The sequence below is a fragment of the Dreissena polymorpha genome, chromosome 1, assembly GCF_020536995.1.
Source record: "Dreissena polymorpha isolate Duluth1 chromosome 1, UMN_Dpol_1.0, whole genome shotgun sequence".
Taxonomy (NCBI): domain Eukaryota; kingdom Metazoa; phylum Mollusca; class Bivalvia; order Myida; family Dreissenidae; genus Dreissena; species Dreissena polymorpha.
This window is the reverse complement of record NC_068355.1, coordinates 82,185,358-82,209,278: the sequence shown is the minus strand read 5'-3', so window position 1 is coordinate 82,209,278 and position 23,921 is coordinate 82,185,358. Positions and strand designations below refer to the sequence as shown.

General features: G+C 35.3%; 1 protein-coding gene across 1 annotated transcript; it reads left to right on the top strand.

The window, feature by feature from the left end:
* The first annotated feature begins 18,719 nt into the window (after positions 1 to 18,719).
* Positions 18,720 to 23,530, top strand: LOC127837866 (MORN repeat-containing protein 3-like). Its single transcript, XM_052365293.1, has 5 exons — positions 18,720 to 18,994; positions 19,283 to 19,443; positions 20,710 to 20,869; positions 21,474 to 21,658; positions 22,956 to 23,530. The coding sequence occupies exons 1-5, from the start codon at positions 18,850 to 18,852 to the stop codon at positions 23,022 to 23,024; spliced, it is 720 nt and encodes a 239-aa protein (XP_052221253.1). The 5' UTR covers positions 18,720 to 18,849; the 3' UTR covers positions 23,025 to 23,530.
* The last annotated feature ends 391 nt before the right edge of the window (positions 23,531 to 23,921 follow it).

The following is a 23,921-nucleotide window of genomic DNA, read 5'->3' as shown; positions in this document are numbered from 1 at the left end:
TTTTCTACGAATGTTGTATGAGTACATGGTTTATTATTTGTATTGATTTCATATTTAATATGTATTGGTATGCTTTTGATTAGTGTGTAGTACTTCAGGAAATAATTTGAAGGTATTCCGTATATGTAGCATATATCATCAAAAGAGTAGAAATCCTTAATTCTGTAGTCATATAATTGGTCGACATACTTCATGCTTCATGCTTCGTTCAAACCAATCTTTATAGAAAAACGTCTTATTGTTTGAAGTTATGTCTTTATTGTTTCATAAAATAGTTTTACTGCTGGTTTGGGTTTCTAGGTTATGAGTGACATCACTCCATGCTGATAGAACATCAGACAGAAATAAGTTTTTGTTTGCAATTACTTACTTTCATGTAAGGTAGTAATGCTGATGTTACATTCAAAGAGTAGAAGTTACCATATTTTTTTTTGATTTTCTGGTAGAATAATTTCCATTTACTCGTATTGGTATTATCTAGGTATCTTTTAACCCAGCTGCATTTGATTGCATTCAAGAATGAGTCAATGTTCGTTAATTGGATACCTCCATTTTCTACAGATTGAATTAACTGAGTTCGTTTTATTTTATCAGGCTTACCGTCTTATATGAAATTAAATATTGTTGATTTAATATCGTTAATAACATCATTTGGTGGATTTGGGAGAACTGTTAATACATAAATTAATTTAGGAAGTGCAAACGTTTTCAATACTGTGTTTTTTTCCGATTAGTGTAAGTTTACGGTGATGCCATGATTTTAAGCAGTTTTTAAAATTCTGTAATTTAGGTAGTATGTTTTTAAGAACTGTATCCTTTTCATTATTTGTGAAAGTAATTCCTAACGTTGTGGCTTCGGATGTCCAATTAAATTTCATTTCTTTTTTATATAGGACATTACTTTGTTTTAATATACCTACTCGTAGCACAGTACATTTACTTTTGTTTAGTTTAAGACCCGATGTCATTACGTAAAGGGTAAGTGACTCTCTTAGGTTATGGAAAGAATCGTAATCGTCGTTTAAAAAATAAGTTGCATCGTCAGCAAATAGGGACTGTTTGATATCTTAATCAGGTTCTAGTGATATGCCTTTTATGTGTTTATTTGATTGGATGTGATGAGATAGATACTCTATGCAAATAATAAATAGCGAGAATGAGAGTGGACATCCTTGTCGAACCCCTCGTTCGATGTTAAAACTGTTTGAAAAGAAGCCATTGTTAATGGTTATACTGTTAATATCGGTATAGAATAGTTTGACCAATTGAATGAGACTTTCATCAAAGTTAATATTTTCTAAGCAAGAGAACATAAATGGATGATCAAGCGAATCGAATGCCTTTTCAAAGTCTGCAAAGAATATTAGACCAGGATTGTTTGAATTGTTGAAATAGTTTATGCATTCTTGGATAAGACGAACGTTTTCACCAATGTAACGTCCTTTTATGAAACCAGATTGAGATTTTGAAATGATTGATGGTAATATTTTTTTTTATTCTGTTTGCTATACGTTTAGTTGCAATTTTATAATCATTGTTTAGTAAACTAATCGGACGCCTGTTTGATAAGGATTCTAAGTTTTTTCCAGGTTTTTGAATAAGTGATATAATACCTTGTTTTTGTAGCGTAGTTAAGTTTTCGTTGTCGAATGAATAGTTAAGTGAATCAATTAGATGTGTTTTATATCATTCCAGAATATTTTATAAAATTCGATTGTGATGCCATTAGATCCTGGGCTTTTATTATTTTGCATTTCTTTTAGGGCTAATCCACATTCATATTTATTAAGCAATCCGTCGCACAGTTGTTTTTCCTCTTGGTTTAAAGCGTGATGTGTATTTTTAAAAAAGGTGTTATTTTCAACATTTGTTCGTTTAAAGAGGGTTTCGAAAAATAAACGTTGTTCTTCTAGTATTTGAGTTATGTTTGTTATATCTTTGCCGTTGATTACTAATTTGTGTACAGTTTTTTTGTTCACTTCTACGTTTTTCAATGTTTGCGAAGTATTTTGTATTTTTTTCATTGTGTTCAACATGCTGTGCACGCGCTCTTAGTATTATTCCATTAAGATGTGTATGATAGATTCCATCTAATATTTGTTTTTTTAATGTGATTTCATTTTCAATGTCGGTGGTATCATTTGTGTTTGTTTGATGCAATTGTTTTTTTTAAAGTGTTTCAATGGTTTTGATGGTTTCAGTTTCAAGTTTGTGTGTTTCTTTTTCTTTAAATGATGTGTATCTAATTGTTGTGTTACGTATATTTCCTTTAATTACTTCCCATAAGGTGTTTGGGTTTGCATCTTTATTATTTTGAACTGTATTTAATATTTCCTGTTGTATTTGTGTTTGATATTGTTTATCCAATAAGGTGCTGTTGTTAATTTTAAAGTATCCTGGGCCTTTTTCAGGTTGTATATTGTGTAGTTTAAGTTCAACTAGAGAGTGGTCAGTCATAAATCCTGGTTTTATGTTACATGTGTCAATTATGTTGTAAAGAGATTCAGATATTGTAAAATAGTCTTATCTACAAAATATTGTTGGTTTTGTGTTTGATTGCCAGGTGAATTTGCTTTCGTTTGGGTATACTGTACGCCAGATATCTATCATATTGTAGTTTACAATTATGTTATTTAAAATGTTTCTATTTTAGGATGAGTATAAAGGTTTCCATTCTTTTTATCTAATAATGGGTTCAGGACAGTATTGAAATCACCACCGATTATAATATTTTTATCTTGGTTATTAATTATAAAGGATTGTAATGTTTCGTAAAATGTGATATCATCTATGTTAGGACCGTAAACGTTGATTAATGTTATTTGTGCTTCGTGTATTTTGATATCTATGCTTGCTAGATATATATAAGTATACATTTCTACTCTTGATATATTGATATAAGTACAGAATCATTAGAGCGTTTACATTGGATAAATTATAGATGACATATGGGGTTTTATTTTTTTCGTTATACATTAAATAATATCGTACGATATACATGCTACATAAATAAGAAATCAACAATTAAACCATGTATCCAAAATATTGTGAAAAACATACACATACATTGTACATAACCATCCAACAAGACTATGATATATGAACAATTGTTATACTTGTAAACTACCGAATGTATAACTGTAAGCTGTACTCGTTAATATGTCTCTTAACTTGCAGGTTTTATGACAGTATGTTGTTATTTTTTTTTAATATTTTTTTTTGTTTTCGCCTTGCATTTAACTAATATTCTTGAGCACACTCGTGTAAGGTATATAAATATTTTAGAATATATTCTTTCCGTATATGGTTATATAAATTTTTCCAGTGTTTTAGAGATGGTGTATACCAGCGGTTTGTCATTTGCACTAGCTACGAAAACTAGGGGCACTTTTCCGGTTAGTGTTTTCGTAACTAATGTGAATGACCTATAGCTGGTTAACACAATCCCTAAATCGTTGAACGAGTAAACGACCTCAACTTCTTGCTAATGATAAACAATTTGTCATCTACACTAATCCCTCCGCCCTTGTCGAAAGATCACGACGTAAGTTTTTTTTCCGTTATTGTACTTGCATGTTTTGACAGACAGACAGATATACAGACGCTGACCGACTGACCGACCGACTGACCGACCGACTTACCGACCGACAGACAGACAGACAGACAGACAGACAGACAGACAGACAGACAGACAGACAGACAGACAGACAGACAGACAGACAGACAGACAGACAGACAGACAGACAGACAGACAGACAGTTTATTCAGACTTATACACAAGTGCATCGTCTTCATACTAAGGTAAACATATTATTTTCTGTCACGTAACTAGGTATAACAAAATAACATTTAATAACGTAAAACAGACTTTTACGAATACACATACTAATAAACTATCAAAGCGGTAATGAAATTATTGAACTGAATTATTTAGAATGTCATATAAGAATCTTATCACAAGAGCTTCTATTATATAAGTTTGATATGTTTACATACATTATAAATAATTGTTTTGTCACATGGAACTAATAACTTTAGACATTTATATACAGATGGTTTTATATAAAATATCCGGCTTATATTTTTTCCTTAAATCAGTGTAAGATCGGCATATACTGGCATTCATCTTCTAAATCCAAGTCATTACAACATAAACAATAACGTTCATTTCGTGGCATGTTATTTTGGCGTATCTTCCGGTTCGGATTCTCAAAGTATGTGCAGAGAATCTTAATCTTACAAAAATTAATCTCGGATGTCTAGGAAGTAAATCTCTAAAAACTTTATACATATATAATACAGTACTATTATTAATTTTACCGTACCACTCTTGTTTAAACTTGTCAACAAGTCTACATTTGAACTCGCTTATAAAACTATCAACATGTACAACGTTAAGATTCTCAAAAACCTAACCAAATCAAAAATTATTTAACATGTTCTTGACATTTGAGACCCAGTTTGTATTACCTTTATTACAATCGCTCAAGGCTTGTTTGTACACAATGTGCATTATGATATTATCTTTGGTCATAACTTTAAACCAATATTTAATAATGTTAACAGAACCCAATTCTATATAAACAGCAGCTTTACATGTATTTTTTTTAAATTTTATAGCGCCCTTTTCATACTCGAGATGTGCGTTCAAAGGCGCTTTTCATTTTTTCCCCGATCACTGGGTCATAAGTCGTCCGTTAACATCTTGGCGCAGTATGCAGCCACGGCACATTGGTTTATTTCCCTCACAGGTACCCATTTATACACCTGGGTGGAGAGGAGCACATGTGGGATAAATTTCTTGCTCAAGGAAATTCCAGTGGTCGAGCGGGATTCGAACCCGGGACCTCACGATCCCTAAGCCAGCGTCCTACCATTAGACCACTGCTCTCACTACCTATTACACTACATTACATGTATTTATTTTCACTTGTAGAAAGCGTTTGCAAAATTTCATATGTATACGTTCTTAATCATCGGACTTCGTGAAACCCCATACTTCTGAAGCATAATTTAATGCTTCATTTAATGTAGCACCCACAAAAGAGTCAAACAACTGGCGAAATATTTTCGGTTTTATGTCAAATTAATTGCATTTAGACAATAATGTATTCATGGCCTTAAGTGCTTTAACAAAATGCTCCTGGTTTAGTTTAAAACATTCAGTATAATTCACTACTGTTCCTAAATAGTTTAAGTTATCAACAACGTCAACATCATTACCATTGTATACCCATTTTTCGTTTTCTTTTAATCCACCTCTCTTCCGAAATACCATTATTTTCGTTTTTGCAGTGTTCACATTTAACCCCAAGAATTGCAATATAAGTTTAAGATATATAAATGTGTTTGAGCTTCAGCAGATGACTTGCCAAAAATTAGCCATGTCATCAGCAAATAATAGTAAAATCAACACATCATCTATATTCAAGCCAGGAAAAAAGAGAAAAACAGATCGGCGAGGTTATCCTCGCCTTAAATAAGCCGATGTTGCCATAAAAAAGACAATGTTCCTATATTGTTTTCACAAAGTATGACTTCACTATACATTGACCGTAAAATAGATAGTAAGTTGCATTCAATTCCTAAATGTATTAGCCTGTAGCAGTATGTTCTTATCTTTACATTAATGTGTATTTGGATAGTCCTCAAAGTCATATGCCCATGTACTTTAGACGCTCGTTCAATACTATTGTATTTTTTTTATAGAGAAACAGCTTGTTCGGGTGTTAGTTGAATCCCTACATAATTATTTTGGTCGGGTTGATCACTGATTTGTTACTTTTCACATTTCAAGTAAATTTCAAACACTTTACACGTCTCGTAAATGTAATGCCGCCATTTATCACACATGCGCACTCACACACTCACACACTCACATAAAGATGACAATACATATTGACTGTCGATGATGCTGATATATAATTGCGATGAAGATGATGATAAGTAAGACGACGACGTCGACGACGATGCTGCTGCTGCTGCTGATGATGATGATGATGATAATGATGATGATGAGGTGGAGGTTGATGACGATGACAACAATTATGAGGATGATAATGATGATTCTTACACGTGTTTCACGCTTGACATCATCAATCTTCGCCGTTCAAAATTTGCCCTAATAAAGTTCAATTTAAATTACACACATTTGCAATCAGTAATTTAGTTTTAAAAGGTCATGCCCATTTTATTCTATATTAAAAGTCCTTTCATTTTCGGACGAAACTATAATAATCTATTTTATAAAAATGAGTGGGCCAGTTAGAAACTGATTGAGTTGGTCGTGCCCCAGCCACACGTTTTAAATAAAGTCACACGTAGACGTTTAACACAAAATCAACTTCGCATGGTCGTACGACTTTCAATGTCGGGATGAAAGTTACAAAATCGACGACAACAAGAGTAACATAAACACGCACCTTACTACAGAATATTTTCGTTGATTGCTCGCGTTGGTCGGATTGTGCAGTCGCTTTCAGCCCTGGCACACCCTAACTCCGTGGCTTTCTGCGGCCGAGTGGCCAATAACGAAGCGTCGCTACAGCGCACCAACTGCTCCGCTTTCTGGCGGAAGCTTTTGCTCAGTAGGGCATATATTATCGGATTCCAGACTACCACCGTCTTAGCGAGCAATGCGGGCGTGCGGGATATGATCGGATTAATGGTGTCCGTGTTTCCGAATACCGTGTAGAATGACACGATTCCGTAAGGCGTCCAAGACACAACGAATGCCACTGAAATATTGTATTGCAATTCATAATTTAGCCATGCGGCCACTGAAACCGTATTGATATAATTTGGAAATCGACCAGACGATGAACAGGGTATTAATTTCTAAATCGGCCGTTTGGTGCCCAGGGTACGACCAATGCCCCTGATGATTTTTTGTTAGAAAATAAGTTTTCCATGTGTTACTGTTAATTGACAAATAAACACCGATCTGTTGGTCTAATGCTTATGAATGAAATAAAGAAAGATTGAACCATTCGATTAAATTTCCATTATAGCATGATTGGATAACTACGTGTGCTTTTGAAATGATAATATGATCTTATAATTGATCTATTATTTGCCTACACTAAAATAATTGAGTTTTCGGAGAAATGTATATTTCAGCGCATACATTGTGTGGTGATAAGTCATTAATTAATTGCTCCATTCCTAAAGTGAGCCGCGTCATGTGAAAATGGGTCCGGTCAGAGGTTACCCTCTCGGCTAAGAAGTCACGCAATGTTATGTGGACCCATTTGCGGACAGGGTGGCTCCAGACCAGACTGCGCAGATGCAAATATGGCATTAGACCCATTATCTCATTACGCTGCTCAAGTGTGGTTGTCAGTCACTGACATTAGTCAGTGTCTAGCACTGGTTAGATCAGCAAAACGTGTTTAATGAAAAGTGTAAGTAGATAAAATCTAAATAAAGACACGGTGAAACATATTTTGAAAAATATCAAAACAAACGCAATGTCAAGCTGAGCAAGCGGAAATGCAAACTTACAGACTAAGCCCAATGAAGTTGTTACAAGATGAACCTCTTGTTGTTTTCTTTTCTTCGCCTCTCTTCTGGAAGCGAGCATCACTCGAACTGTCGACTGCTGTACCTTTAATAGAATTGTCAAAGATTTAGTTTAAACCTATTTATTTAAGCCCGATTGCATAGACTTAAAGTTCGTTGTGTCTATGGGGGAAATCAAAACGCCCTCACAGTTTTTATATTGTGTTTGGACAGCAAGACTCTAGTACAAAGTTCAAACTGAGATGGATAAATGTCTAAGAGGTGTGTCGCAAATGTGACCAACATTGCTGGAGTGTGTTCGTCAACCGCATGGCAGTTATTCATATTCATACATTATGGTTTATTTCTACGTTCAAATACGGTAAAATTACAGTAAAAAAGCAACCATCAATTGGTTTCCAACCACTGACGCCTGGAGTAAAAGTCTATCGCTTCGACCATTCGTGCTCATACAATAACTTATGTATCAAGGCAATCCTCGTAGAATCACAAAATATAACGACAACAAAAGAACTCTCCGAATAATTCAATTGTTTCGCGTTACAACGCTTAAAAATGTTATGGTTTTTAAATCGTCAAAAGATGCATGTAATGGATATTTTAGAGCCTGGTAAATGTTTAGTATTACTGTTTCCTCACTGATATCATAACTACAACGAACATTTGGTAATCTGAAACAATTTTTTTTCAATTCTGTCAATTAAAAAAATCGTGAAAATTCATCTTTAAGTAATAAATCAATCGCTTTAGAAATGTTTGCTACCACCAGAAAAAGAGCGCTTCCGTTATAAGCACTCACAAACTTTGTGAGCGGGGTATTTAATAATGCACAATCAAGTACCCTTATAGTTTTGATGATCAGCACGTAGAAGATGCACGTGATAGTCACAGGTAGGACGTAGCACACTGTTCCTATCACGATCAGATAAGCCTTGCCGGTGCTGCTTCTGTCGTTCCAGGCGAGCCCGCAGCTGGTTCCGTGCGCCTCGAGCCCATAAGACCCGAATCCGAGCAGCGGCGAGACCGCGAGAACCAGCGAGAGGAGTTGGCACCCCGCAAAAGCTAGAGCGACGCGCCATTTCTCGATAGGGACGTTGTTGTGTGGCAAAGCCCTAGGTAACGTCTAATGGTGATACATACATGGTAGAACATGGACGATGTGCCGAAGTAAAAGTTGACGAACGCTTCGTAGACGCAAGAGGCCTCTGACATGTGCACGAACCAGTGACCCGAAAACTCCGCGATAATCACGGGTACAAATCCAAAACACGTAGTAATAAAACCGTTGACGAAAATTGCTATGTTGAAAAACATCTTTTCGTTTATCATTTTTCGATTTTTCAAGAAAACACCGATGGTAAGTCCGTTCAGAGCGATTCCGAGGATAAAAATTAAGATAATCCATAGTGCGTCTAATATTTCAATCCGCGGGGTTTCAAAAGCGAGTGTTAGATTGAACATGATAACAAGTTTGTAACAAAGAATTGCAAAAAAATGTTAACCATGATTTTGCCTTCTGCAAAACGTTGAAACAATAGCCTTTATGCAAAATCGGCTGGAAATGTCGATGCCATTTAAACAGCAACAGTTTGTGATTTGCTAATTTATATGGCCAGTCTTATCGTCTTGTGTTGCCATAGAAACATGCACGTTCCTAGAAACCAAAATGAATTTAGCTCTTTTTAGAAAAACTGCCGCGAACATTTTGCATTACATAGTACATAACAAGAACACTAACGATATTTTAATTCATATTTACATCTGGTTCAAAACTATAACACATCGGTAATATTTGTTGATGACAAATTATGCACGCTTCGTTGACTAAATATGGGATTGACCTGGAAGGTCCTTCCTATGGTATTTACATTTCACAGTTGGTACGTTATGCCAGAGCATGTTCATGTATTAAAGATTTAAATGATCGTAATCTTTTATTAACAAAGAAATTGCTAAAACAAGGCTTTTTGTAGCATAACCTAAGAAGTAAATTCGCTAAATTTCACTCAAAGTATGGTGATTTAATTTCAAAATATAATGTTTCTTTAAAATGGCATTTAAATAATGGAATTTCCCATCCATCATTTTATGGAGATGTTTTGAAGCGTGTCCGTAAATTAAAATATGTTAAAGAAAATGTTCATATTAAACTTTTCAATTTAATTAACTCGTTTTTTTTTCAAAAGGATATGCTGCTGATGTACTTAAAAACACGTGCTTGATGGTTTTTGATTCACTATATCTTTCTTCGCGTCAAATTTGGAATTATTAGATATTATGGGCATTTTTCAAATTTGAGCATACTTGTGTCTTTGTGTCGTATGCACAAGTCTGCATGAAAACTACATTTAGACACACATCTTGCATCAAATCATTTCTGTCGTCAGTTGTCAAAACACCTATATACTGTTTGATTCCAATAATGTAGCTTTAATGGAATTACTATTTTTTATACATTTGTTTCTTAATATTTAATCACCTAAACTTGTTTTATTAGTAGTTTAATTTTGCAGTACCGCCCCGTTAATATTTTTATTTTAACTTTACAGTATTCCCCCTGGATGCTGTTCACGTCATTGTGTTTTCGCGCGTCAATTACGTCATAACTCTTTCTCTGTTCCTGGGTACATGGATTTTTGTGACGTCATACGACCAACTTTCCAAGTACATGCATAGATCATTGAGTTTATATTTTTATTTTCTCTGTGACAGGCGTTTCTTGTTTGATTTATTTTTTAGCAGTACATAAACAACCAAGCAATGTAATATGGAACTTTTACACCCATTATTGCTGCTTCTTCCTGTATGTGTGCGATTATGATCTGAAATATAAACTTCATGATGCTATATTCTTAAATCTTTTTCTATAAAGAAGGAATGTAGTTGACACTTGTTCATAGTTTCATTCCATCTTTCCTCAAAAAGTTGTAACTCTGTTGCTCTGGTATCTTCAATACCATTGAGTAATTAAATGGTAATTAAATTGAATGCGTTTTAATTCCCTTTTATTATTGTTTAATTTTAGTTACAATGCTATGAGGTTAAATTTTATTTACACGTACATGTATTATGAATATTGCTGGGCCATGTGTGAGGTTGAGAGCTCCAAACCCGGTTTAAACCCCAATGCTTTGCATTGACCGTTCCAAGGCGGTGACCCCAGCTTTATTCTTATTTGTGTTTATGTTGTTTTGTATTGTGCTGTATTGTCCTGTTTTGTACTGTTTTGGCAATCGGTCACTTGCCTTAAATAAAGGACCTACTAATTGTTTATAATAATAATTCAATACTACTCTAGCAGCTGGAGTTTCACTTCTTTATATTATATTGCGTTGAAAACTTAATAAAGAACAAATAACAAGTCTGCGATTTTTTTAAGAATTGTTTTTAAGAATTTTACACTGTTATTTATCATAGGAAAGTAGAATTATGTACAAAGAAACCATTCCAATATACAATGAGTTAAATGTTATATCATTACGATCGTTTTGTAGATGGTGCGACTGTTTATATATCTATATATACAACAAAAAAGGAGTGTAGATATAAATGTGTGCATTGAATATTTGTTTGAGATATATGTAAATTTTTATATTTTTTATATTTTTTATTATTTATTTGTTTATGTTTTATACCATATATCAAATAGATTTGTTGATGACAATTCATGCTCGCTTCGAGATGAGACTGAGATGTAAACAGTCTAAAGTGTTCACAATATTTTATTATCGCCGTTTAGAGAAACCTTGCGATAACTGAAGTGCTAGACAGAATGGAAAACAATAACATACTAGCTAACGTCAATTAACCCCCAGACTGGGTAAATACACTTGCAGTGGTTGAACAGCCGAACACCGGACAGTTAAGAATATTTCTTGACCCAAAAGTCCTAAATGAGGCTATTCGAAGACCATATTAGCATATGCCAACACCGGACGACGTGAGGTCACAGTGAGCTGAATGCAATTTAAAAAAAACAATTCAGTCTATTCAACATTACACATGCTTACTGGAGTATACGGCTTGACGAAGAGTAATCCTACCTGACAACATTCAGTAACCAATATGGCAGATATCGTTATCTCCGACTTCCTTTTGGGATAAAGTCATCTCAGGCCATTTTTGCACATAAATCTGATGAGATATATTCGGGGACCTGACAGGTGTACGGACGATAGTTGACGACATATTCATAAGTAGACAAGGATTGAGCATGACAGAAATCGTATTGCTATGCTTCAGCGTGCAAGTGAAAATGGCATAAAATTTAATCCAGACAAATGTCGTATTGAATTGTCCGTAGTACCATTTTTGGCTACGTGATTACGTCAGCTGGACTGAAACCAGACAGTACTAATTCAGGCATTTGTCAATGTAGAAGCGCCAAAGACACGTGGCGAACTTTGCACATTTTTGGGTATGGTTACTTATCTGCAGAAATTTGACCTAAATTTGTCTGAAATAACAAACCCATTGAGAATGCTTTTGAAAAAAGAAATTTCATTTGTATGGGATCAGCCACAAGCAGATGCTTTTCCCAAAGGCAAGCAGGTCATAAAACAAAGCCCAGTGTTAGCTTACTTTGATCCCAAGAAGCCAGTAAACATTGAATGTGACGCTTCAATGAACGGTGTAGGTGCAGCGATCATGCAAGATGGTCAGCAAGTTGCATATGCATTTAAGACAGTGACACAGGCATAACGAAAGTAAGCAAAATTTTGAACCTGAAATGCAAGCTACAGTGTTCTCGTGCCAGCGTTTTCACCAGTTCATATATTGCAGACATGTAATTGTTCGTTCTGACCATAGGCTCTTATCTGCAATCATGAAAAAGCCATTACATGCAGAACCACCTCGTTTGCAAAGGAAGATGCTTAGTTTGCAAAAATAAGACCTTGATGTAAACATGTGAGCGGGTTTTTTTGGTCAGATTGCCCTGAATTGGTACTTCAATCACAGGGACGAACTTTCGACAGACAATGACCTAATTTATAGAGGACAGAGACGGGTCATTCCCAAGCCACTCCGACCACATGTTAAAATAAGTCCATGTAGGTCACATGGGCATTGAAAAAAGCACACAAATAGCCAATGATGTTATGTTCTGGCCAGGAATGTGCAAGAAAATTAATGAGTATATAATAAGCTGTACAATTTGCTTATCGCACAGGAACTCAAACAAAACAGAACCATTAACAACCCATGAAATTCCACAGGGTCCAAGGCAGGAAGTTGCCACAGACATATTCCATTTTGATGGAAATGACTATTTGCTCGTAGTTGACTACTACAGCAGATACTTTGAAATAGACACACTTCCGGACATGTTGTCCACAACAGTTGTCAGAGAACTGAAGTCACGATCAGGTAGAATAGTGCACCCGAGTCAGCGATACACAGAAAATGGATGGACTAAATAAATTTTCAGAATATTGTTAATGTTAATGGTTATAAAAAACATTGATCAACCCCTTGTAATTATTAGTATTAACAAGTCCAATACTTGTGCATATGTGTTATTGCTGGTCATTTATGTTCTTCTTAATATAAACATAAATATGATTGATTGTTAATATATTATAACATTTTAAAGAGAAATGTAATTTTTAACAAAACAAAGGAATTTTGCATAGTGTAACTAGATACAGACTATAGATAGCTACATGCTTATATAACCTGACTATTATATTGTACACTGAGCTGATAAGCCAGTCTCATTGAGCCACCAACGTAGTAACAGCATTAAATAGTATAGCGCATATTAGTGTTTGTTATTACTTTGATTATTCACATGAGTGAAATAAAAATATATAGAACACGAGTTCAAAAACAACTACACACCACAGGTGGTTAGCGTGTGGCTATGATATTAATTAGTGAAAACATCATTTTGAATGATAAATAATCATATTATAACGAAAAATTAACTTTTCTGAAGAAAAAAAATTTCACTATCAAATATATATATAACAAGGTATGCAACTCAAAATCACCCCAAAACGGGGTGCATCGCTTTGAACAGCCATATCTTCATCAATTTTGCAGCGATTTTCACGATCTTGGTCTTATTCAACGCAGAAATGAATTTCCTTTCTGGAAATGTATATGTCTTGCAATATTTTAACAAATGCTGGGTCATCTTTTAAGAAATAACACGATACACAACACGCATGACCCAGTTGACAGTGATCATGCTGTCTTTAAGACTGAAATCTTCACGGAGTAAAGGGCAACTTCCCTACAAAGTTCATGTAGTTCGATACCATAATTCAATAAAACGTATGAAAAAACATTATTACCGTTCTTGTCGTTACATTCTGCATCAAGACTAACTGTCCAGCGCCGTTTGAAACCTTTGTTTACATACATTTCAACTAACTGACATTTTAAACATACGAGTGATTTCATTGGTCCAATGCGGAGGTGTGTCTTTACAACTGGAGATTTCATTCATAAAGAATACATGATCACTGTCAACTGGGTCATGCGTGTTGTGTATCGTGTTATTTCTTAAAAGTTGACCCAGCATTTGTAAAAATATTGCAAGACATATACATTTCCAGAAAGGAAATTCATTTCTGCGTTGAATAAGACCGAGATCGTGAAAATCGCTGCACAATTGATGAAGATATGGCTGTTCAAAGCGATGCACCCCGTTTTGGGGTGATTTTGAGTTGCATACCTTGTTATATATATATTTGATAGTGAAATTTTTTTTCTTCAGAAAAGTTAATTTTTCGTTATAATATGATTATTTATCATTCAAAATGATGTTTTCACTAATTAATATCATAGCCACACGCTAACCACCTGTGCTACACACATCATCAACAAATGAAATAATGTTTACTTGGGAGAGGAGAAAGATGCTTATTGATATTGAGGTTAAAGGTAAAAGTTACAGGGTCTTGTAAAAAGGGAGTTTTAACATTAAACTAAGTTTTTTCTTTTCCCAGTTAGTGTTATATAAATCCCAAAGCACGTAACTAGAATAAAATATGTCAAAAGAAAAGTTTATAAGAGCCCCCCCCCCCATGCAGACGAAGAATTAAGATACATATATTTCAAATACCCTCAATATTAAACCCGTAACGGCGGAACAATTAAATATGCAACATCACTTAAGTGAGCTCTTTGAAAAACCTGGCACTGTTTATGTGTCAAACAAATTTCACACCAATTCGTTTCAATTCTTCAATAAACTGATGGTATGTTTTAAGTAAAACTAATATCCAAGACCCAAGAGTGTGTTGGAAAAATTATAAATCGTCATTTTTAATATTTAAAAAATCTCTTTAGTTTTCTTTTACATATTGAGCAACCATGTCGTTGTTTCTACCAAATATGATGCATGTACATGATACATTGTCGAGACATTATACCTATAATTGTGTAATTAATTGTACCCACTGTTTCGTGGGTGGTATTGAACACGTGACCCACATTTTTAATCCATAGTATCACATATCACGAGTTTCACATGCAAACAAAGTAACTATATAAAATTTATTTTTCAAACATTTTTTCGGAAAATAGAACCTTGGTGTCAAGACATGACCTTCTACCCTTGAAAACTTGTGTGAATATAAATGGACCAGAAATAGACAATGTATCCATACATTCCATCGTCATTCTGCCTAGGTGAACTAAATGTGTCAATGTGTCACAAGAGAAACATAAACTTAAATTTTTCAGTCTGCGATTGCTTCTAAGGATTGCTGGTCGTGGTTAGATCTTAAGCCAAATAAACACGAAAAGTTGTTTATGGAAAAAAAACACATAATTATTATTTTCGCCTCAAAGTAAAATAAAAGAAACAGTTGCAATTTTTATTTTAAGGTTGCCTTTCTAGTTGGACTTCGACCCAACCACACCCTGGTAAACGTTTCTATTGGAAATTGAGTGGGACTGGCACATAATTACAAATGACCCACTGCAAGGTCTGGGAAAGGAATTTTGCACTGCCAAGATTGACTCAAGCCCACTGAAAGGAAAGGAAGAGACCAATACAGCGGAATACCAAGCCGGATCGGTCGATCGCAGAACAACAACGACCGCGCAATCCACTCCTAGTCTTCAGGGTGAATAGAAACGTTAGCTAATGAAGCTTACCCAATCTCCAAAGCAGAGTTGTCGTCTCATGCTCTCACATACCATCACTTCCATCACAATAAAATCCTACCAGATTTGGTATAATTGTATTTGTGTGTCAGTGTTTTATTAAGAAAAAGTAGTATCATATTATTTTATATTATGAAAATAGTGTATACATTAAGGTTCATAATAAACAAAATAACTTGCCTAAATTAAAAAAAGTACAAATAAAAACGGGAAAAATTATTGTTCCACGTGGCTCAGCTATCATCACGTGTTTGGTTCAGAAGCCATGAATTTGATCAACTATGCTGGTTCCCGTCTAATCTCTGCGCGGAGGTTGGAACTTAATCCTGCTTTCAAGATGGTAACACAGGATAACAAACCGTAAGAACATGGAATGTAAAAGTACTCCATTTGACGCACGCGCTGAAGAGCTACTGCTGGAACACCAGCGCACTAACTAGGGTCAGGCTTCGCAGAAACATTTACAGACAATGGGCTCAAGATATGGTTGAGCGTAGAGGAATCCAAACATCACCCATGGTTTGCTTTCATCGGAAGAAAGGAGGTAGCCAACAACGTATCAGTTTCATCCAAGTCTTTAGCAGGCACAACTACACAACTAAACCGTTATCCTTAATAGGAGATCGAAAAAGAATTATAAAGCCTCAGAGTGCACCAATTACCGGATGAAAAATATCATCATCATCCAAGGCAACTGGAACGCCAAGGATGGACCAGTATGCCTACCAAGACTTTCAGGGACAAAAGGAAGGTGTGTCATATGAAAGACCAACGAGACATGGTTGATACTTCATGAGTTAGCAAGAAGCCATCGACTCACCCTGGCCAAAAGTCTGCTCCCACACCAATCGTCCAGAACAGCGACCTGGCGTGCTTCAAATGGGACAGAACACAACCGAATTGATTAAAGTTCAGTATCAGACAGGCAAAAACAATAATGTTTCTTGGCGCAGACATCGGCAATGACCATGACTTAGTGCTCACCACCATCAAGCTGAAGCTAAAGAATATTCGCATCATCAAGAACATTAGTATTATTTTTGACTTAGCACCTCGAATATCCAGATATAGCAGCGGCATTTTAAGCACAGATAGGTGGAGAGTTTGCAGCCGTGAATATAGCAGACATTGACATGGAAACCATCGCGAACAGCATCAATTAAGTCATGGTGAAGACGTTCTTGGGAGAAAGAGAAGGACGAACAAGCCGTGGTTGACGGCCGGGATTATGGACCTCTGTTACCAAAAAAGTATTGGAAAGAGAGGGGCGGCAGCCAGGACTCTAGAAGAGAATACCATAAGGCAAACAAGGAGGTGACGCAGAATTTGAGAGATGCATACAGCACTTTCAAAAACCTTAGAAAGAGCAGTCAGCCAAATGCCAGTGTTAAAGCAAATGCTGACAGGACCCTTCTGGCCGATATTGCCGCAATACTAAGCCAGGTCAACGCATATACTGCAGCGCCCTATATAACTGCTCGATTCAACCAGTCCCCAGTCTTCTTTTAAACAATCCCAGACCAGAAGCCGAAAACAAAAGTCTGTCCATATTTAAGATACATACATGTATAGTAGAGGCAGTGCGCAGTCTGAATACAGGAATATCTCCGGAATCGGCCACCGTTCCTTTCGATCTGATAAAGCACGGATGAAAAGAAACAACTGCAGCAATGACGGCTCTGTGCCAGAAGAACTGTGGGTCGAAGAAGTAGCTTAAAGAGTGGACCCAGTCTCTGGTCTTTCCCTACCTAAAAGGGCAACCTCAATCCGTGCGAGTGCTATTGCACCATAAGCCTAAACAGTCACCCCAGCAAAGTTTCGTTACGCATCATCCGCAACCGACTGAAACGTAACGCCGAGGAAGTGCTGGCACAGTGGAACAAATATTAAACTACATAGTAATAATTTAGAAACACCCGCAACACACCGTGAGGTCGTCCACAACTTTATCGACTTAAAGAAAGTGTTTGACAGCGTGATTTGCTGACGGATTTGCGACCTATTCAGGGAAACAGTGGACGTCCTTTAGGAATGTCTGTCCTCTTCTGTTATGTTTAACCTTTCCCTTGAAACGATAATGCAAGATCTTCTAAGACCACCACACCTCAATCTCCATCCGACCGGTCTCCCACTTGGGATTTGCTGATAACATTGACCTCATGGGTTGCACCGACAGGGAACTCCATGACATCCCCAACAGACTCTGTGAAATAGTATAAGCATACAGGGTGATCGTAAGCACGTAGATATCATCGTGAACACAGCACGAAAACAACCAGCGAAGACATCACCACGAACGGCATAAGCTGCAATTAGTGACCAGCTTCAAGTACCTGGGGCAACCTTGTCGAAGAATGGCACCAGTACAGCTGAAATCTTCAAATGCAGCGATTGACAGATCGAGTAGGCTATGGACAAGCAGCTCCATCAGCTTTCCTGCCAAGCACAGGCTTTACAAGTCCCTTGTAGTCTCCATCCCACTGACCAGGACAGAACAAGTGGGCACATAACTTAGGATATAGACCTTTGAACACACGTGTTAACGATGAGTGCTCCGCATGTCAAAAAAGAGCACAAGACCAACGAGTATATCCGGAACATGACGGCAGAGCGTGTTTGCACGCAAGAGCCCTTACTGTCATCATCAATCTCTGTGCAAGACTGTGAATGCCCTCGAGAGCATTCTAGAGGGAGGTAGCTGTTGAGGCCGTCTGAAGAAAAGCTGGATGTACAGTATGAAAAAGTTTACGTCTCTCCCCATGAATAAGCTATCCCAAGCGGCCCATAACAGACACCTGACTGGCGGATGATGTCTGTATTGTCGTCTCTAATCCCCCCCCCAAAAAAAAAAGGCCAGGTCTCTAAGGATTGATGATATAAATTTTCTAGATGTCAAAAGAATGGTTGAAATAATATAGCGAAACAAAATGTCCCTTTTATAATCATATAAGTTTGTTTTCTGTTAGCAATTTCAGCTTGTTCTGCGCGCATACTAATGAGAAATTGAATCGTACGTAGATCGTCTATTGTAACACTGAAAATTTAGCGTAACCTATACGCTACGGTATCGTTTTAGATTCTCATGACAACAGTGTAAACTTCCGGTTTTTACTTTGTTTATATTTTATAGGTTACTTGAAAAATAAGCGATGTGTTTTTAATCAGTGTACTTTCATTGTGAACTGTGACAAGTAAGTTTTGAAAACTATGCCGATGCTTAAGGAACCAAAGGCGAAACAGCCTTTGTGGAAAGAAAACGACTACAAGGCTCAAAAGAAAGGAATTCGACATACAGTTTATTCTGTAAATGGAGACCAATACACAGGGGAATGGTTAAATAATTTAAAAGACGGTAAGGACACTTATTACGAAAATCAAATAAGTTTATTGGTAACAATAATTTTAGTTAGAGACAAATTGACAATATTGACTCAACAATATTAGAACGAATTTGCCTAATTATTGAAGAATTGTAAATTTCATTTGTTATCGCATTTGATGTTAATGTTTGTTTTGTAACAATCTTAGTTTGCAGTAAAAAAATGAATTCATTAATTTATAAGTAAAGGTTCCAAGAAAACATTTGCCATTGGTAGCTAGTCAGAAAAAAGCATAACTATCCTCCTCCACGTTATTTAAGGTAAAGGTACATATAAATGGAAGGAAACTGGTGCAATATATGACGGTGACTGGAAAAAAGGCAATAGAAATGGATTTGGCACATACAGCAGACCAGACCCAAGAAAGAAAGGACAGTTTGTGAAAGAATATTCTGGAGGATGGAAAAATGACATGAGACATGTAAAAGACTTATTATTATGATCATTTCTAGCGAGGCTGTTTTCGGAGAAAACCCAAGCTATTGTCATAGCCAGCTCGTCCGCTGTAGGCGTAGTGCTAAAACCTTAACATTGGCTCTAAAATCAAAGTGCTTCCACCTACAACTTTGAAACTTCATATTAACATGCACCCTGATGAGTTCTACACGCCACACCCATTTTTGGGTCACGGGTTCAACACCCCACACCCATTTTTGGGTCACTAGGTCAAAGGTCAAGGTCACTGTGACCTCTAATATCAAACTTTAACATAGGCTCTAAAATAAGATGAGATAAGATAAGATAAGCTTTATCTAAAGTCGACAAGACAGCAACATATACAAAAATAAGCTCATGTGAGCTTTGAACCGACTATAAAATCAAAAATCAAAGTGCTTCCACCTACAATTTTGAAACTTCATATGTAGATGCACCTTCATGTGTTCTAAACGCCACACCCATTTTTGGGTGGTTAGGTCAATGGTCAAGGTCACTGTGACCTCTAATATAAAACTTTAACATAAACCTTAATATTGGCTCTAAAAATCAAAGTGCTTCCACCTAAACTTTGAAACTTCATATGTAGATGCACCTTGATGAGTTCTACACGCCACACCCATTTTGGGTCACGACTCACTAGATCAAAGGTCAAGTTCACTGTGACCTCTAAAAAAAAAAATTCTGACAAGCTTTTGCAGCCAAGCATGGCACCCGTTATGCGGTGCTCTTGTTTAGACAAATGTTTGCCTTCATAAAAATTAATCTGTCAAATCTGTCAAAGCTGAAATCACGATTTGAACCCTGGTCCACCTAAATCCAAAGCATCCCTTTAAAAATTAGCTCGCATAGCAGCATAAAGGCTCCATTAATTAACTTCTTTTTCATGAATTTCCTTAGACAATGACATCTGTATGTTGTTCAGATGAAACATTATGTGGTTTATTTTGATTTGGCATTTAGGCAAGCCAGAAAAACCTGACACCACAATGTATATCAAGTGCAGAACTTTCCAGTTCCATTGCAGACGCTTAACAGCGTCCTGAAAAAAACTTCTGTAAGAAGTACATGTAGTAATAAAGGTCTTTATACTTCTTCCTTGTACACTTATTACACTACATGATTCTTTTAAAAACAGATGATAAAAGTTGCTTTATTGCTTATTTATTACACTCGCCATGACTGTTTACTGGTACTGAGCAATAATGTTTTTTGAGCAGAAGTGTATGAAATTTTTCAATAAATTATGTAGGGCTATGGAACCAATTTCTATAACGATGAAGAGTATTATGAAGGCGAGTTGTATGCTGACAAAAGAAGTGGCTGGGGACGAATGTACTTTAAAGACGGAACTATTTATGAGGGGGAATGGTACGATGACCAGCGGAATGGGCAAGGAATGTTGAGATTACGTAAGTCAAATATGATTGCTAATTACTTTTAATTAACTTAAACAAGATCTGTATTTTGTTTAAGTTAAAAAGTTTAATGAAATTATCATCACAATAAATGTATTACCAAACATGTTGAGACTGCAAAAATAATGTACATACTGTATTGTGTGTTATTTTTATTTTCAAATTTAAGTATCGAAAATTGTAGTTTAAAGTACCAGTAAATTGGGGATGTAATCTATTATCCATATTTAGATCTTCAGATTATCAAAACTGTAATTACACCAGCAGATTAAAATGCTGATTACCATAATCACAATCCTGTTGAAGTAAGAATATTGGGCTAACAGACTGTTACAAGCATTTGAATATAAACTGATTGGTGTGAATTTCACATATTCTGTTACAATGGCAAAATTATTTAAACAATTATTATTTAATGAATAGCATGACAATGGTATGAAACATTTTTTTATTAGTTAAGAATAGTTGATTCATGTATATATGTTTTTGTTTTCAACACAGTCCATTTTATTTAAAACTGTTGATCAGACCATTCTATGCAGATTACAAATTTAGGCTAAAAGTAATTTTTCTTAATAAATAACTATTGTTATTTCAGCAAATGAGAACAGATATGAAGGTTCCTGGCGCAATGACAAAAAGAATGGTCCAGGAAAATTCTACTATTTGACCCATGGACAGCTCTATGAGGGTGTATGGGTCGACGATATTGCAAAATGTGGCACTATGAAAGACTTTGACAGAAAAAATGCCCCGGCACCAACTCAGTACCCTATTCCAAAGGTGTGTATGTAAAACAATTTTTTATAAATATCATTGAAAAGGAGATCTAATTAATTATATGTGTAAAGTAATATTCTTGGTTCAGGATTGAAAAAAAGGACAATCAGATCTGGTAAACCTAGTCATGCATAAATGCTGAATTTCCATTATGTACCTCATTTTATTGTGTAATATTTACATGTACTCTCAACTAATTTCAAAAGGGACCTTATGTCTAAATTCCTTCTCTCATGACTACAATTGAATGATACACAAGAAGTTGGAAAATACATCTCATAGAACTTTGAAGGAGCCTTTTCACGTTTTGGTAAATTGACAAAATAAAAAAAATGTTTCAGATTCGCAAATTTGTGTTGTAGTTATGATATTTGTGAGGAAACGGTAATACTGGACATTTAACATGTTCTGAAATATCCATTTTATGCATCTTTAGACGATTTAAAAACCTGTAAATTATAAAGCGTTTCAACACGAAACAATTGAATAATTTGAAGACCTCTGTTGTTGTCGTTATATTTTGACTACAATTGAATGATACACAAGAAGTTGGAAAATACATCTCATAGAACTTTGAAGGAGCCTTTTCACGTTTTGGTAAATTGACAAAATAAAAAAAATGTTTCAGATTCGCAAATTTGTGTTGTAGTTATGATATTTGTGAGGAAACGGTAATACTGGACATTTAACATGTTCTGAAATATCCATTTTATGCATCTTTAGACGATTTAAAAACCTGTAAATTATAAACATCTCATAGAACTTTGAAGGAGCCTTTTCACGTTTTGGTAAATTGACAAAATAAAAAAAATGTTTCAGATTCGCAAATTTGTGTTTTAGTTATGATATTTGTGAGGAAACGGTAATACTGGACATTTAACATGTTCTGAAATATCCATTTTATGCATCTTTAGACGATTTAAAAACCTGTAAATTATAAAGCGTTTCAACACGAAACAATTGAATAATTTGAAGACCTCTGTTGTTGTCGTTATATTTTGTGATACTTCGATTATTGCTTTAAAAAAGTATAAAATACGTCACTCATTGTTTGAGCACGGATGGCCGAGTGGTCTAGGCGATAGACTTTTACTCCAGGGGTCAGTGGTTCGAGCCTAGTTGAGGGTTACTTTTTTTCTTTCTTTAATTTTATTCTTGTTTTATACTGGAGCTTTTTAGATCAAATGTTTACATTTACCAATATAAAGCATATAATGACAAGCTTCAATACATGCCAAAATCTGTGAAAAGGTCCCTTTAACTGCTATTATGACCTGGCATACTTATTTCTTTATTTCAGGTGGAATTAGCTAGTATGGAAACAGTGTTACAAGAATCGGAAGAACAATTCCTTCATGATCAAGAATAATACATATATTTGCTAGATTTGTCTTTAAAAATTTCAACAAATTTTGTTGTTGATTATTTTTGTGTATTTTGGAGTAAAAAGAGGAGTAAAAAATGAAGACGTTTTGCTGTACAGTTATGTATTTTCTACTGTTTTATGTGTATGGAAAATCTTACATCTTTAAGATTATTTTGAATGGAAGGATTTATTTAGAAATTTAAAATCTAAGTGTTTAATTAACATGTGTATGTACATTTTGTATAATCTAACTTTTTTGACCTTATTATTGGTTAATGTTTTTATCTAAATAACAACTTATATAATGATTAGCAGGTATACCAACTTTATTATGATTCTTTGATATGTTTTTTTGTTTAGTGCTTAGACGTTGTATTAAGAAGATAAACATTTTGCTTGTCCTTTTTTGCAAAATTGCAAAAAATATGTTTTATTTGATGCTTTATTGCTTTATAGAAGACTTGTTTTTAAACATCTGTGATAATTAAAATATTGCCTCTTGCAATGAACTTGCTTTATTGTCAATTTTGTGTACATTTTGATGGCTAAACATTTTCAGATTAATTTTACAATCATATTATTTTGCCATTTCATTATCATTTTGACGGAATTACGTGAACAGTCTGAATTCACCAATGGTATGCTCTTGATTTTTTCCAAAGATCCCGACATATTTTTTCTGCCAAGTTCAAATACCGGCAGTACTATGGCTCAAAAATAAAAAAGTCACAAATTGACACAATCATAAGATGTTTAATTAAAGCACATTTAACAGTTAGTTGCAATAATCCAATTCCCAGCTATTGGTCTCTGGGTCGCTGGCTTAGCTGTACATATGAACTTTACAGGCTCAGAGCATTCAAGAAGAACTAATCAAAGACCTATAGAATACAGTATTCT

Bases quoted from the DNA above. Each gene is read 5' to 3' on its own strand.
- LOC127837866 (XM_052365293.1), top strand. From the start codon at position 18,850: ATGCCGATGCTTAAGGAACCAAAGGCGAAACAGCCTTTGTGGAAAGAA. The intron at 20,870-21,473 runs GTAAGTCAAATA...TTGTTATTTCAG, and splicing joins GCAAGGAATGTTGAGATTAC to CAAATGAGAACAGATATGAA. The intron at 21,659-22,955 runs GTGTGTATGTAA...TCTTTATTTCAG, and splicing joins CTCAGTACCCTATTCCAAAG to GTGGAATTAGCTAGTATGGA.